Source organism: Hyla sarda, chromosome 5 (assembly GCF_029499605.1).
Source record: "Hyla sarda isolate aHylSar1 chromosome 5, aHylSar1.hap1, whole genome shotgun sequence".
Lineage (NCBI taxonomy): Eukaryota > Metazoa > Chordata > Amphibia > Anura > Hylidae > Hyla > Hyla sarda.
In genome coordinates, this window is record NC_079193.1 from 146,382,256 (window position 1) to 146,396,863 (window position 14,608).

General features: G+C 39.5%; 1 protein-coding gene across 5 annotated transcripts in view; it reads left to right on the forward strand.

Moving 5' to 3' along the window:
* The window catches only part of AMPH (amphiphysin), a 176,930-nt gene that overhangs the window by 79,387 nt on the left and 82,935 nt on the right, over nt 1-14,608 (forward strand). For all 5 annotated transcript variants that reach the window (XR_008844011.1, XM_056520461.1, XM_056520462.1 and 2 more), the window contains exons 3-4: nt 6,783-6,837; nt 13,700-13,794. Coding sequence is in view for 4 of the 5 variants with exons in the window: in XM_056520461.1 (XP_056376436.1) it covers nt 6,783-6,837; nt 13,700-13,794 (150 nt within the window). In the remaining variant the exon portion in view is untranslated. The remainder of the gene's footprint in view (nt 1-6,782; nt 6,838-13,699; nt 13,795-14,608) is intronic.

The window sequence follows — 14,608 nt, forward strand, 5'->3', positions numbered from 1 at the left end:
CGCAAACTTTTTAACCAAATTAGTACGTTTATAATCCCTTTATTTTGATGACCTCTAACTTTTTTATTTTTCCATATAAGTGGCGGTAAGGGGGCTCATTTTTTGCGCCATGATCTGTACTTTTTTTTGATACCACATTTGCATATAAAAAACTTTGAATACATTTTTTATAATTTTTTTTAATAAAATGTATTAAAAAAGTAGGAATTTTGGACTTTTTTTTTTTTTCGTTCACGCCGTTCACCGTACGGGATCATTAACATTTTATTTTAATAGTTCGGACATTTACGCACGCGGCGATACCAAATATGTCTATAAAAAAAAATTTTTACGCTTTTTGGGGGTAAAATAGGAAAAAACGGACGTTTTACTTTTTTATTGGGGGAGGGGATTTTTCACTTTTTTTTTACTTTTACTTTTACATTTTTTTACATTTTTTTTTACACTTGAATAGTCCCCATAGGGGACTATTCATAGCAATACCATGATTGCTAATACTGATCTGTTCTATGTATAGGACATAGAACAGATCAATATTATCGGTCATCTCCTGCTCTGGTCTGCTCGATCACAGACCAGAGCAGGAGACGCCGGGAGCCGGACGGAGGAAGGAGAGGGGACATCCGTCCGGCGTTCTGAATGATCGGATCCCCGCAGCAGCGCTGCGGGCGATCCGATCGTTCATTTAAATCGTGAACTGCCGCAGATGCCGGGATCTGTATTGATCCCGGCACCTGAGGGGTTAATGGCAGACGCCCGCGAGATCGCGGGCGTCGGCCATTGCCGGCGGGTCCCTGGCTGCGATCAGCAGCCGGGATCAGCCGCGCATGACACGGGCATCGCTCCGATGCCCGCGGTTATGCACAGGACGTAAATGTACGTCCTGGTGCGTTAAGTACCACCTCACCAGGACGTACATTTACGTCCTGCGTCCTTAAGGGGTTAATGTGCATAAAGAAGCCAAGGAAAGATGGAAAAATCTCCAAAAGGCATCAAATTACAGATTAGACATTCTTATAATATGTCAACTAAAATTAGATTTTATTTCCATCGTTTACACTTTCAAAATAACAGAAAACAAAAAAATGGCATCTGCAAAAGTTTGGGCACCCTGCAGAATTTATAGTATGCACTGCCCCCTTTGCAAAACTGAGACCTGCGAGTGTCATGGATTGTTCTCAATCATCATCTGGGAAGCCAAGGTGATGTCAATCTCAAAGGATTTAAATGCCCAGACTCATCTGACCTTGCCCAACAATCAGAACCATGGGTTCTTCTAAGCAGTTGTCTAGAAATCTGAAACTGAAAATAGTTGACGCTCACAAAGCTGGAGAAGGCTATAAGAAGATAGCAAAACATTTTCAGATGTCAGTATCCTCTGTTCGGAATGTAATTAAGAAATGGCAGTCATCAGGAACAGTGGAAGTTAAAGCAAGATCTAGAAGATCAAGAAAAATATTAGACAGAACAGCTCACAGGATTGTGAGAAAAACAACTGCACAATTGATTCACTGCACAATCCATTCAGAAAGATCTGGCAGACACTGGAGTTGTGGTACACTATTTCACTATAAAAAGAAATACTTGTACAAATATGGTCTTCATGGAAGAGTCATCAGAAGAAAACCTCTTCTACGTCCTCACCACAAAAATCAACGTTTGAACTTTGCAAATGAACATATAAACAAGCCTGATGCATTTTGGAAACAAGTTCTGTGGACCGATGAGGTTAAAATTGAACTTTTTGGCCGGAATGAGCAAAGGTACGTTTGGAGAAGAAGGCGAACAGAATTTAATGAAAAGAACCTCTGTCCAACTGTTAAGCATGGGGGTGGATCAATCATGCTTTGGGGTTGTATTGCAGCCAGTGGCACAGGGAACATCTCACGAGTCGAAGGAAAAATGGATTCAATAAAATTTCAGCTAATTTTTGATGCTAAGATGCTAACTTGATGCCATCTGTGAAAAAGCTGAAGTTAAAGAGAGGATGGCTTCTACAAATGGATAATGATCCTAAACACACCTCGAAATCCACGGGGGATTACATCAAGAGGCGTAAACTGAAGGTTTTGCCATGGCCTTCACAATCTCCTGACCTCAACATAATTGAAAATCTATGGATAGACCTTAAAAGTGCAGTGCGTGACAGACAGCCCAGAAATCTCAAAGAACTGGAAGACTTTTGTAAGGAAGAATGGGCAAAGATACCTCAAACAAGAATTGAAAGACTCTTGGCTGGCTACAAAAAGCGTTTATAAGCTGTTATACTTGCCAAAGGGGGCAGTACAAGAAATTAACTCTGTAGGGTACCCAAACTTTTGCAGGCACCATTTTTTAGTTTTTTGTTATTTTGAAAGTGTAAATGATGGAAATAAAATCTAACTTTTGTTGACATATTATAAGAATGTCTAATCTGTAATTTGATGCCTTTTGGAGATTTTTCCATCTTTCCTTGGCTTTTTTATGCACAGTAATACACATTTTTACCTGGGGTGCCCAAACTTTTGATCCCCACTGTGAAATGCACAGTAATCTGATCTAAGTCCAGCTAAACAACTTTTGAGGTAATTAAAGATTTATGTAGCTGTTACTATGCGGGTCTGTATGTGCAAATATATGTTTTATGGGGCAGCTAAAAAGTAGTACCCATGAAAGTGATACTTCATTTTACATAGGCAGTTTATGATTTTTTTTAAATGTACAATTTTTTCTTTTTGACCTTGTAATATACACAATATACATGTAGTTTTGTAATCGGCAAAGATTTGGTAAGCTAGGCCTGTCTAGATGTCCTAGTGTTGACACCAACCATAGGTATACAAAACTTTCAATATCTGCATACAAAAAAGAAGGTTGCAGCAGCACTCTGGGTCAAAAAATGGAGGCTCTTTTTGATCATGTCCCCCATCCATCACGCGGAGGTGGCCTCTTGTCGGATTGGACCCTAACATGCTTAATCCACTTTCTGGGCATATAGCCTCTGACTGGGTGACATGCAGGATCCCAGGGGACAAGTCCTGGAGAAAAAAAAGTGAGGGAAATCATCCAAGATTTTCACTCAGAAGCTGGTACTGCAGGACTTATGCTAATGGAAATGGGTTCCTGCTGTAAAAAAAAGTGCAGGAACTCAGTTCCCATGCGTTCCTGCAGGACTTGAACCTTGCAGGATCCACTATCAATTTAAAAACCTCCTGTGAATTGGAAGGGGTGCACGGCTAGAGAGGGTGCCACTCCCCCTAACTTGCATAGCAAAAACACAAAAAAAAATTATAATCAAAACGATCAAAAAGTGCGATAAGAGCCTCCATTTTTTGCCGCAACCTTCTTTTTTGTATACTTTGTATTTGCCACAGCAGTGTGCACCCATGTATTAGGTAGTAGTGCTGGCTATTTTTCTTTTTTGTGTTTTTACCTCATTGTCATGCATGGAATTTAGGAAACAGCCTTCTACAGACTCAAGTTTAATCAAATTGGCAAATTGGCGCATGTTACATCTTGAAAAGGGGTCTGTCAAGTAAATAGGGTGTGTGTGTTAAAGTTCAGATGTATGACGTTACCAGGGCATGTCCATCCAGAACTATTATGAGTTTTCAGGTCAACATGTATAACTCAATAGACTGTCAACAGAAGCTTGTTCAGTAAAAATTTGGATATTAGCATAAATTGGAGTTTCTTTCTTTTTTTTTTTTATCATGCTGATACCAAGAACATAACAAGGGGCAGTGAAAATTGTGGTAAAAACTAATCCGTCATCCATTTTGATTTTTTTATTCAAGTTTTTATCACCATGATTGGTCATCTAAGATTTTTTTGCACAAGCCTTATTGTTCTGCATTTTTATGCAGACTGCTACTTTGTGCAAAAATGTGGCCATTTGTGCTATTTTGCAGCTCTGCACCTGCAAAGAAAATGATAAATTTCCCCATAATGTTTTTAATGATATTTTTTTCTGCTTGCAGTTAACTTTTCTCTAGTAACAAATGCTTACGTTTGCAGTCAAATAACTTCAAATCTGAAATACATCTTCAGCTGCCAGTGGTATCTATGTGCCAACTTTGAAGTTCTCAATTCTTGGCAGACTTCATTCAATCTGGAATAATAAGTAAAAAATGCAAATTTTAAACAAAAAAAATGACATCATGTATGAATACCAGGCAGCAATACAAAGAGACGTTTCCACAAAACACAGTACCCCATAGAAATAATAAATTACCATTAGCATTTTCTGAGGTCATATCTGAGCCATGAGTAAGTACAGTCAGATAGTAGTAAACACAAATACTTACTAATCTGTGATCAAGGGGATAATTGGAATCTGGAATCTTATTTCATGTCTTTTTCTTGAAAGAGCAGATCATCAATAGGATAAACCTAAAAGGATGAAAATAAACAATTTCATCAGCACAACATTTAAGAACACAGATTATATTGCCAATGAAGGAGAAATACCATATGCAGCTGTTGGAGGCAGCAGTAAGCAGAAGGAGGTACCGATAGCAGAAAAGGGAGCTAGAGACCTCCATGGATTTAGAGGGATTGATGAGAAAAAAGATGGAAAGTGAAAGGATAAGGTGTAGAGGATAAAAAAGGAGCCACACCATGGGTTTGGGGGAGGATAGTATGTATACATGAATTTACCATGATCTTGCATCAAACGTTTCAATGTAGGAAACAGATAATGCTCACACACCATGGATGTGACATTAAAATAAAATAAAAAATTAAGAACTATTTCAATTCTACTTATTTAAAGCTATTAAAGTGCACTGAAACATTCAGATAACTTTTCAGGATGAGCTACTATGTGTGTACATGTATACTAGCTCTACTTATGGCAATTATATAACCTGTATATGGCTTTATATGTAATCTTCAGTTGTTTCTGAGCTAGTCAGTGGAGATTATATCATGGAGACTATCATCATACCCGTTTCTACTGTAAACACAGCTCAGAAAGAAAAGGGGATTAGCTGCAATATACATTTATTGCATACCCAAAGGAAAGGCAATAGCAGCATGGGTGGGAGTATAGAGCATTAGGGAGTATAAATGAACCATGAATCTGGCATTTAGGGGAAATATAACAATCACTATAAGCTGGAGCCATCTCTCTATATCTGTCTCTCTGCTTCTGCCTTACTACAGCCACTTCCCTTCATCTCCTCTCCATAGACTTATATGTGCAGATGTAACCTGGTACTTCAGTAAGTAGAACCACCTGCACATGGATTTGAGTCGATAAGTTTAGAAGGGTGAAGGAAGGGAGCATGGGTAGTAGTTAGAAGATACCAAGAGGAGGGGACAAATATGTAACAGCAACTTATGTCTCAGTGTTTTAGTGCCACAGCATAAAGAAAATAAGAATAGCAGCAGGATGGGATAGATAGAAAAAAATGACAGAAACTAAAAAACAGAAGGAACAAGGCCCCAAAATATGTAGGTTACATATTCTGGCTGCAAAATATCTAATATACATCCTCAGTTGTAAAGTAATTCTGATTGGTTCTCTGTTACTCTAACATATTTACTAATGACCTTCTAGAGGGATTGCACAGTAAAGTATACATTTTTGCTGATCATACTAAATTGGTAACAGAAAAAATGGATAGATAGGAGGTTTGGGCTGAGAAGCAACAGATGAGGTTCAATACTGATAAATGTAAGGTTATGCACATGGGGGAGGAAAATCCAGGCTGGGAACATGTTTTAAATGGAAAAACACTGGGAACGACTGACGTGGAAAGGAGTTGTAGTTGACATTAAATTTAACTGTAGTAACCAGTGTCAAATAAAATCACGAGGAAATAATTCTAAGACTGTACAAATCACCACACATGGAATACTGTGTACAGTACTGGGCACCAGTGTACAAGAAAGATATAGTCGAGCTGGAGAGGGTTCAAAGACGGTCAACCAGAGTAATACGGGGAATGGGAGGACTACAGTACCCAGAAAGATTAGCAGAATTGGGGTTATTTAGTTTAGAAAGAAAGAAGGCTTGGGGCGACCTAATAACTATGTATAAATATATCAGGGCACAGTACAGAGATCTCTCCCATGATCTATTCATACTATGACACTTGGAAGTAATGTAGCAGTGGTGTTTTGTGGTGAAGAGTGCCTAATAATCAGCATAAAAGCTAATGGCAATCCAAACAAGATGACTTGGTTCAGCTTTTAGAGAAATAAAACCAACAAATATCTAGCTCATGCTTAGGGCACTACCTCACTTCCTAAACCCTAGCTTACCTTTTAGGGAAAACAATACCTTATTAAGGTCCCACCTCAGCACTCTGAAGTCCCTTGTGAATACCAGCCTTGCAACTCTGCAATCCTGTCACCATAAGAATATGTTCACAGTTGTCTTATAATATAATCATATATCATATCATTGTTTTTTATTACTGTTAGCAGTTAAATAGAGGAGAGCTCCAATACAGACACAACCCATCTATAAAATTGGAATTTTTTTTCTGAAAAAAGGAAAAAAAATCGATTTTCCAATTTCAGACAATCCTCTTTAGAAGGTGCCCATTTGTAAGAATATTACTACACTTATTTGTCACAACTGTTCATTTGTGTAAGTCAAAAAACAATAAATAAAATATAAAAAAATAAAAAATAACATGTTTGCCAGAACTAATGGGGTTGTTCACTGTGACCATTTTTTTTCTTCTTGGGATGTGTAGTTAAAGTAACAATAGTATTCAATCTATATGCTTTTGTCTGATGCCAAATTATTATGTACTATAAAAATAGTAATTATATTATTGTTTTTACAGTCAGAAGGTACCCGACTACAAAGGGAGCTGCGTGCATATTTGGCTGCTATAAAAGGTAAAATAGTTTCATGTAGAATTTTTACTGTGTATATGCACCTTTGTACATATTTTATATGCAAAAGGAATTAACAGAAGGGATAAATAACTGTGCAAATACATTGCACAATTAAAAACAAAAATGAGACCTCAAGGTAAATTATATAAATGGTATAATTGTATAGCTATAAAAGTGTGTTTATAAACAGGGCTATAATAGTCTACATGTTTACAAGTTTATAGATGAATATGGATTCTCTAGAGAATGTTAGAGGGATAAACATACACTGCTCAAAAAAATTAAGGAAACACTTAAACAACACAATGGGGGATATTTATCAAAGGATTTAGATTGGTTTTTCCTGTCTTAATTTGTCGCACAGAAAGTCGCAGTCTAAATATGTGAGACTTTTCTGCGATTTTTGCTCTAGAGGATTTTTAGAACATGATGCATGCATGCTAGTCTATTTCAGATGGAAATGCATTGGAAAATGCATTGGTGATGAATTTATCAAAAGCGACTTTTCAGCGACAAGTTGCATCGGCTGAAAGTACGCCGAAATGTCAGACCATGTAGGAGCAGGTTTAAATACAGTCTACAGCATAGATCCCAATAGACCAGCCTAATCCTCTGTAGTTTGGTCTATATTGCTGTGGGACATAGACAGCTTTGATAAATATCCCCCAATGTAACTCCAAGTCAATCACACTTTTGTGAAATCCCACTGTCCACTCAGGAAGCAACACTGATTGACAATCAATTTCACATGCTGTTGTGCAAATGGAACAGACAACAGGTGGAAATTATAGGCAATTAGCCTATAAAAGACACCCCCCCAATAAAGGGGTGGTTCTGCAGGTGGTAACCACAGACCACTTCTCAGTTACTATACTTCCTGGCTGATATTTTTGTCACTTTTGAATCCTGGCGGGGCTTTCACTCTTATGGTAGCATGTGACAGAGTCTACAACCCACACAGGTGGCTAAGGTAGTGAAGCTCATCCAGGATGGCACATCAATGCGAGCAGTGGCAAGAAGGTTTGCTGTGTCTGTCAGCGTAGTGTCCAGAGCATGGAGGCGGTACCAGGAAAGTACATCAGGAGACATGGAGGAGGCCGTAGGAGGGCAACAACCCAGCAGCAGGACTGCTACCTACACATTTGTGCAAGGAGGAGCAGTGCCAGAGCCTTGCAAAATGACCTCCAGCAGGCCACAAATGTAAATCTGTCCACTCAAATGGTCAGAAATAGACTCCATGAGGGTGGTATGAGGGCCCAACATCCACAAGTGGGGGTTGTGCTTACAGCCCAACACTGTGCAGGATGTTTGGCATTTGCCAGAGAGCACCATGATTGGCAAATTTGCCACTGGCACTCTGTGCTTTTCACAGATGAAAGCAGGTTCACACTGAGCACATGTGACAGATGTGACAGAGTCTGGAGGCGCCATGGAGAACATTCTGCTGCCTGCAACATCCCCCAGCAGGACCAATTTGGTGGTGAGTCAGTAATGGTGTGGAGTGGCATTTCTTTGGGGGGGTTGCACAGCCCTCCTTGTGCTTGCCAGAGGTATCCTGACTGCTATTAGGTACCGAGATGAGATTCTCAGACCCCTTGTGAGACCATATGCTGGTGTGGTTGGCCCTGGGTTCCTCCTAATGCAAGGCAATGCTAGACCTCATGTGGCTGGAGTGTGTCAGCAGTTCCTGCAAGAGGAAGGCATTGATGCTATGGACTGGCCCACCCATTCCGCAGACCTAAATCCGATTGAGCACATCTGGGACATCATGATGCATCATGATGCCGTATACATACCTATTATTCATATTTCCTGCAGAGAGCTGTCAGTGGCTGGAACCATCTGGCCAATCACAGCTCTCTGCGGGAAATATGAATAAGTGATGTGAATTATATTCACATCACTGGCCAGCCAGAGTATAGTGCAGAGATGCGAGCGCAGGAGTAAGCCACTCCATCTCTGCAATAGACACCTGTTGTGATCTGTCTATTAGTACAGGTACCTCAGCTCCCATCATGGAACAGTCTGTTCCATGCTGGGAGTAGTAGTACTAACTAAAAAATAGAGAAAAAAAGTGAAACACACATACACACACTTGATTAAACACAATATTAAAATACATTACTAAAAAAAAAAAAAAAAAAATAATTAAAATAATATATTATTTTTACATTTAAATGGCCCCTTTCTACATTTTTATTATTGCCGGCTACATTTTTAGATCTTTGCCCGCCCACACAAATTAAAAAATTAACATTAGCTTTTTTTGTCTTTCAATTTTCGGGAGGGGGAAGGGACCAGAAAATTCAGCGCTCAATATTAAAAATGAATGAGGAGTGCATTTCATCATTTTTTTTTCTAGTTTTTGTTCTAAATCATAGTTTTTTTTTAATTTTCACTTTACTTTTTTTGTCCCACTTTTAATATTGAGCACTGAATTTTCTGGTCCCTGCCCGTTCCCGAAAAAAAAAAAAAAGTTAATGTTCATTTTTAAACAGGGAATAATTTATGTGGGCAGTCAGGGACCTAAAAATGTAGCTGACAATAATAAAATGTAGAAAAAGGCCATTTAAATGTAAAAATAATATATTTTTTAAAATAAATGTTACATTTTTTTTGTTAGTAATGTATTTTAATAGTGTGTTTAATAAAGTGTGTGTGTTTCACTTTTTTTCAATTTTTTTTTTACATTTTTTATGTAGTGCTACTACTCCCAGCATGGAACAGACTGTTCCATGATGGGAGCTGTAGTACCTGTAGTAATAGTCAAATCCCAGCCGGTGTCACTCCTGACACCCGATGTGATTGTCCTTTCTATTGCAGAGAGGGAGCGGCTTTCTCCTGCGCTCGCATCTCTGCACTATACTCTGGCCGGCCAGTGATGTGAATAGAATTCACATCACTTATTCATATTTCCCGCAGAGAGCTGTGATTGGCCAGATGGTTTTAGCCACTCACAGCTCTCTGCTGGAAATATGAATAATAGGTATATATACGGCATAGACTCATACTACCGTGGGACCAGAGAAGAGCGGCCGTCCGCATATATATATTATACAGGACAATCGCATCAGGTGTCAGAAGTGACAGCCGCTGTGATCTTTCCTTACCTGCAGGTACTACAGCTCCCAGCATGGAGCAGAGTGTGATCCATGTTGGGAGCAGTAGTACCTGCAGTTAAAGAGGTTCTCAACTGGTGCCAGAAAGTTAAACGGATAAGTAAATTACTTCTATTTAAAAATCTTAATCCTTCCAGTACTTATCAGCTTCTGTATGCTACAGAGGAATTTATTTTCTTTTTGAATGTCCTTTCTGTCTGACCACAGTGTTCTCTGCTGACACCTCTGTCCATTTTAGGAACTGTCCAGAGTAGGAGCAAATCCCCATAGCAAACCTCTCCTGCTCTTGACAGTTCCTAAAATGGACAGAGGTTTCAGCAGAGAGCACTGTGGTCAGACAGAAAGGAAATTCAAAAAGAAGAGAACTTCCTTTGGAGCATATAGCAGCTGATAAATACTGGAAGGATTAAGATTTTAATAGAAGTCATTTTCAAATCTGTTTAACTTTCTGGCACAAGTTGATTAAAGGAAAACTGTCACTTGTTTTCTCCCACACTATCCACAGGTACTGGTGGATAGTGCGGGAGACGCTGATTAAAATGAGCCCTACCTTGTCCGGCGCTTAATTGGCACTGACGTCAGCGCCGCTTATGAATATTCATCCCCCTCCCTCCAGTTCTCCCTCTCTTTGCCGCTCCTAACTGGGGGGATGAATATTCATAAGCGGCACTGACGTCAGTGCCAATTAAGCGCTGGACAAGGTAGGGCTCATTTTAATCAGCGTCTCCCGCACTATCCACCAGTACCTGTGGATAGTGTGGGAGAAAACAAGTGACAGTTTCCCTTTAAAAAAACAATGTTTTCCAGGAGGTTCCCCTTTAAGGACAGATCACAGCAGGTGGAACTCCTGACACCCGCTGCGATCATTCTATTTATTGCAGAGACGCGAGCACAGGAGAAAGCCGCTCGCATCTATACATTATACAGAACGATCACAGGGGTGTTGCTAATGAAGAAATTCATTATTTCAAATCGAGTTGAAGTCCGTATTCAGTCCGAATCGAATTTTTCATGAAATTCAGAATGAATTCGACTTTGTCCGATTCGATTCGCTCATCTCTAGTGGGGATCTGTTTGTAATTCCTTTAAAAGGATTTTTCCACCATTAACCCCTTCCCACACATAAGAAGTGTATTCAAACAAGGGGTCCAACCACTGGGTCCCCTTCAATACTAAGATAGGGTGTACAGAGTCTCCTGTTAGAATGGAGTTGCTCAGTGGTTGAACCCTTCACGATCACACACTTACATGTGTTAATGGTGGGACAATTCCTATAATGCAGTGTGAAACACACCATTCACATTACTTTTATGTTTTTGCTGCCATTACAAACAATTTAGAACAGTATCAATGTATAGTGTGGCACACCCACAATATACACATAGGTTTTAGACCACACAAAGTGTGCAGGTGACTATGTTTGGTATACTATATGGCGGTATACATTTTATTTGTGCGATACTAAAGCTCAGTATTATACACTCCCTTTTTTAATTCTTATTTTATAATTCCAAAGTCTCTTCCACAGTCCTTATACATAGTTTATTTCCTAGATCTAATTCTAGGAAACTTCTAGTCAGGGTGTTGAGCACAGAAGCTCTGGTGGCTGCTTTGGGATTTGCTTACTACTGGCCCACACATGACCTCTACAGCCAGTCAGTGGCCACAACATTTATTTGCTGTACTACTGTTAGGACAACTGCGATCTGCGATCGCAATGATGCACGTGATTGCTTCAAAGTAAAAATCACAGTAGGAAGTAGATCCCAGCACTCACCAAGTCAGATGCAATAATGGTATTGTTTATTTACATCTGGTCATAATAAAAATATGGACAGGACGCATTTCGGCACTGCAGGCCTTCCTCAGCTGTTCAGTGAAATTACAAAAAATAGCCGATATAAGTTCACAAACTTATAGGTTTACAGCTCTGTCTGGGCAAATTTCTGCTGTCTGTCACATGTATCAGTCAGTTCCCCATTAAGAACAGGATGCTATACTGTGGCGTACAGCAGCAGATGGCATTAATTTCAAGGGCACTCTGTTCAGTCCACTTTCTGCTGGTATACGCTTATTTAACAAGACTCAATAGCACAGCAGCTACACTATTAAAGGGGTATTCCAGGAAAAAACTTTTTTTTATATATCAACTGGCTCCAGAAAGTTAAACAGATTTGTAAATTAATTCTATTAAAAAAGCTTTATCCTTCCAATAATTATTAGCTGCTGAAGTTGAGTTGTTCTTTTCTGTCTGGCAACAGTGCTCTCTGCTGACATCTCTCCTTGTCTCGGGAACTGCACTGAGTAGAAGAGGTTTGCTATGGGAATTTGCTTCTACTCTGGACAGTTCCTGAGTTCAGACAGTTCAGAGAGCACTTAGACAGAAAAGAACAACTCAACTTCAGGAGCTCATAAGTACTGAAAGGATTAAGATTTTTTAATAGAAGTAATTTACAAATCTATAGATAGAGAAAGGCAGTTCGGCACAGCTTAATATGTGATCCCTGGGTTATAAGCACTGTAGCGGCATACACTTTAGAAGCAGGTGGTGCTCAGACCATTAAGAAGATAAATCCAGATATATTTGCAGATATGTAGAAAAAAGTCGGCCACTCACCATTCTTCTTATTTCAGCAAATGTCTTTTATTGAGCACATACTCACAACCATGTTGCCCAGGGAGAAGACATAGATGGTAACAAATGGGGGGGGGGTACCACTGAGAGGCGACAACGCTGTTTCGCACTGAATAAGTGCTTCAACTGGCCGAGCACTTATTCAGTGCGAAACAGCGTTGTCGCCACTCAGTTGTAAGCCCCCCCCCCCCTCTCAGAGTTACCCCCCCCCCCGTTTTTTACCATCTATGTCTTCTCCCTGGGCAACATGGTTGTGAGTATTTGCTCAATAAAAGACATTTGCTGAAATAAGAAGAATGGTGAGTGGCCGACTTTTTTCTACATATCTGCAAATATATCTTCATTTACAAATCTGTTAATCTGTTTAACTTTCTGGAGCCAGTTGATATATATTAAAGTTTTTTCCTGGATAACCCCTTTAAGTCCTGTTAAATTATCTTATACCAGCAGAAGGTGGGCTGAACTAGTCACTAGTCACCAATAAATAGCACCCTACTATATACCACAGTATACCTTGGCACTGTGCTCTTGGCAGGATGCCAATAAATGCCTATGATGGAAAGTCAAATTGCAGTGTGAACCCAGTCTTATTTTGGTGGGAATAAATTGGATACGCTGCAGTAACAGGCACAGCCAACAACATAGACAAGCCAGTATGTATGTGTTAACAATGAACAGGGCACTGAGAGTCTTAAATTTAATACTCCTATTTACCAATTGAATGTGTTAAGAATGCATAGTAAATATTTACAGTCAGTAAGAACTATGTATGTTTTCCTTTAAAGCTCTCCTCTTTGAAGCTTATTTAAATGTATCTGCTCTTTGAAATATATGAAATAGCTTGACTTATGACAAGATTAAATTTTTTATATTAGAAGTGGAATAAATCCTAGCCAGGCATACTCCAGTCTACAAGTTTGCCATTCTACATCATTGCCATCTTCCATACAAGTTCTGGCATTAGAACACATGGCCCCATAGAATAATTGGCCCCTTTACAATTTTTAAATCCGGATTAGGCACCTTTTACTAAAATATGAATGATAACAGGTTCCCTTTAAACATATGGATTGCAATAATGATTAATACATTTTTTGTCCTTCTAAAGGAATGCAAGAAGCATCTTTAAAACTTACCGAATCACTTCATGAAGTATATGAACCTGACTGGTATGGAAGAGATGATGTTAAATTGGTTGGAGAGGTGAGTGTATACTACGTAATACATTTTATGTCTGCTTGTATAGTATAGTATACTATAGCTAATAAACTTCACAATTTAAAATGTATTTTAAGAACCAAATTGTCTGATAATAATAGTTAAAAGGGAAATTGGGCAGGAAGTGGATCAGTCACCTCCTAGTGACTTATCCAGTGCCCCAGCTCATTTTAATGCTCTGTTTTAGGCTCTCCTTAAAGAAAATATTCCAAGATTAAAAGTCATCCCTTTTCATGTGGATCACAAGAGCGGAGAACCCTTATCCCCCAAGTAAATGGTGTAGTGTGCCACCCAATTAGGGGTACTGTACTGTGTGCAGGGTGTTTGGATATGGTTGTGATGACAGGGCACCATTAAGCTACACGGTCCAAGGATACGACAGCTTTTTCAGGGCCAGGCGCAGGATAATAAATACAACAATGCCAGGTTACAGATAACTGTCTCTTTACTTTGCTGGAGGTAGCAGAACTTAAACAATACAGACTTCTGTGCAGAAGGATGGGCAGAGTAGAACCTGGGGAGCCAGTAGCCTTGCAGGGAGTTGTAGTGACTGATGAATGCAGCTTTAAGATTAGAAGCAGCACACCCTGAATGGGAAGACTGAACTTGAACCAGGACTAAACCAAGCTTTGACAATTCACCTGCACGCTGGGGTTTCCTGAAATCTGGCATAGCAGTGGAATTTAGTAGAATGGAGGGGGAGATGTGACAAATGGGTGGGAAGGGGGGAGGGTACTGGAGATGTGATCATGGGGGGGGAGATGTGACCATGATGGGGAAGAATATGATGGGAGTGGGG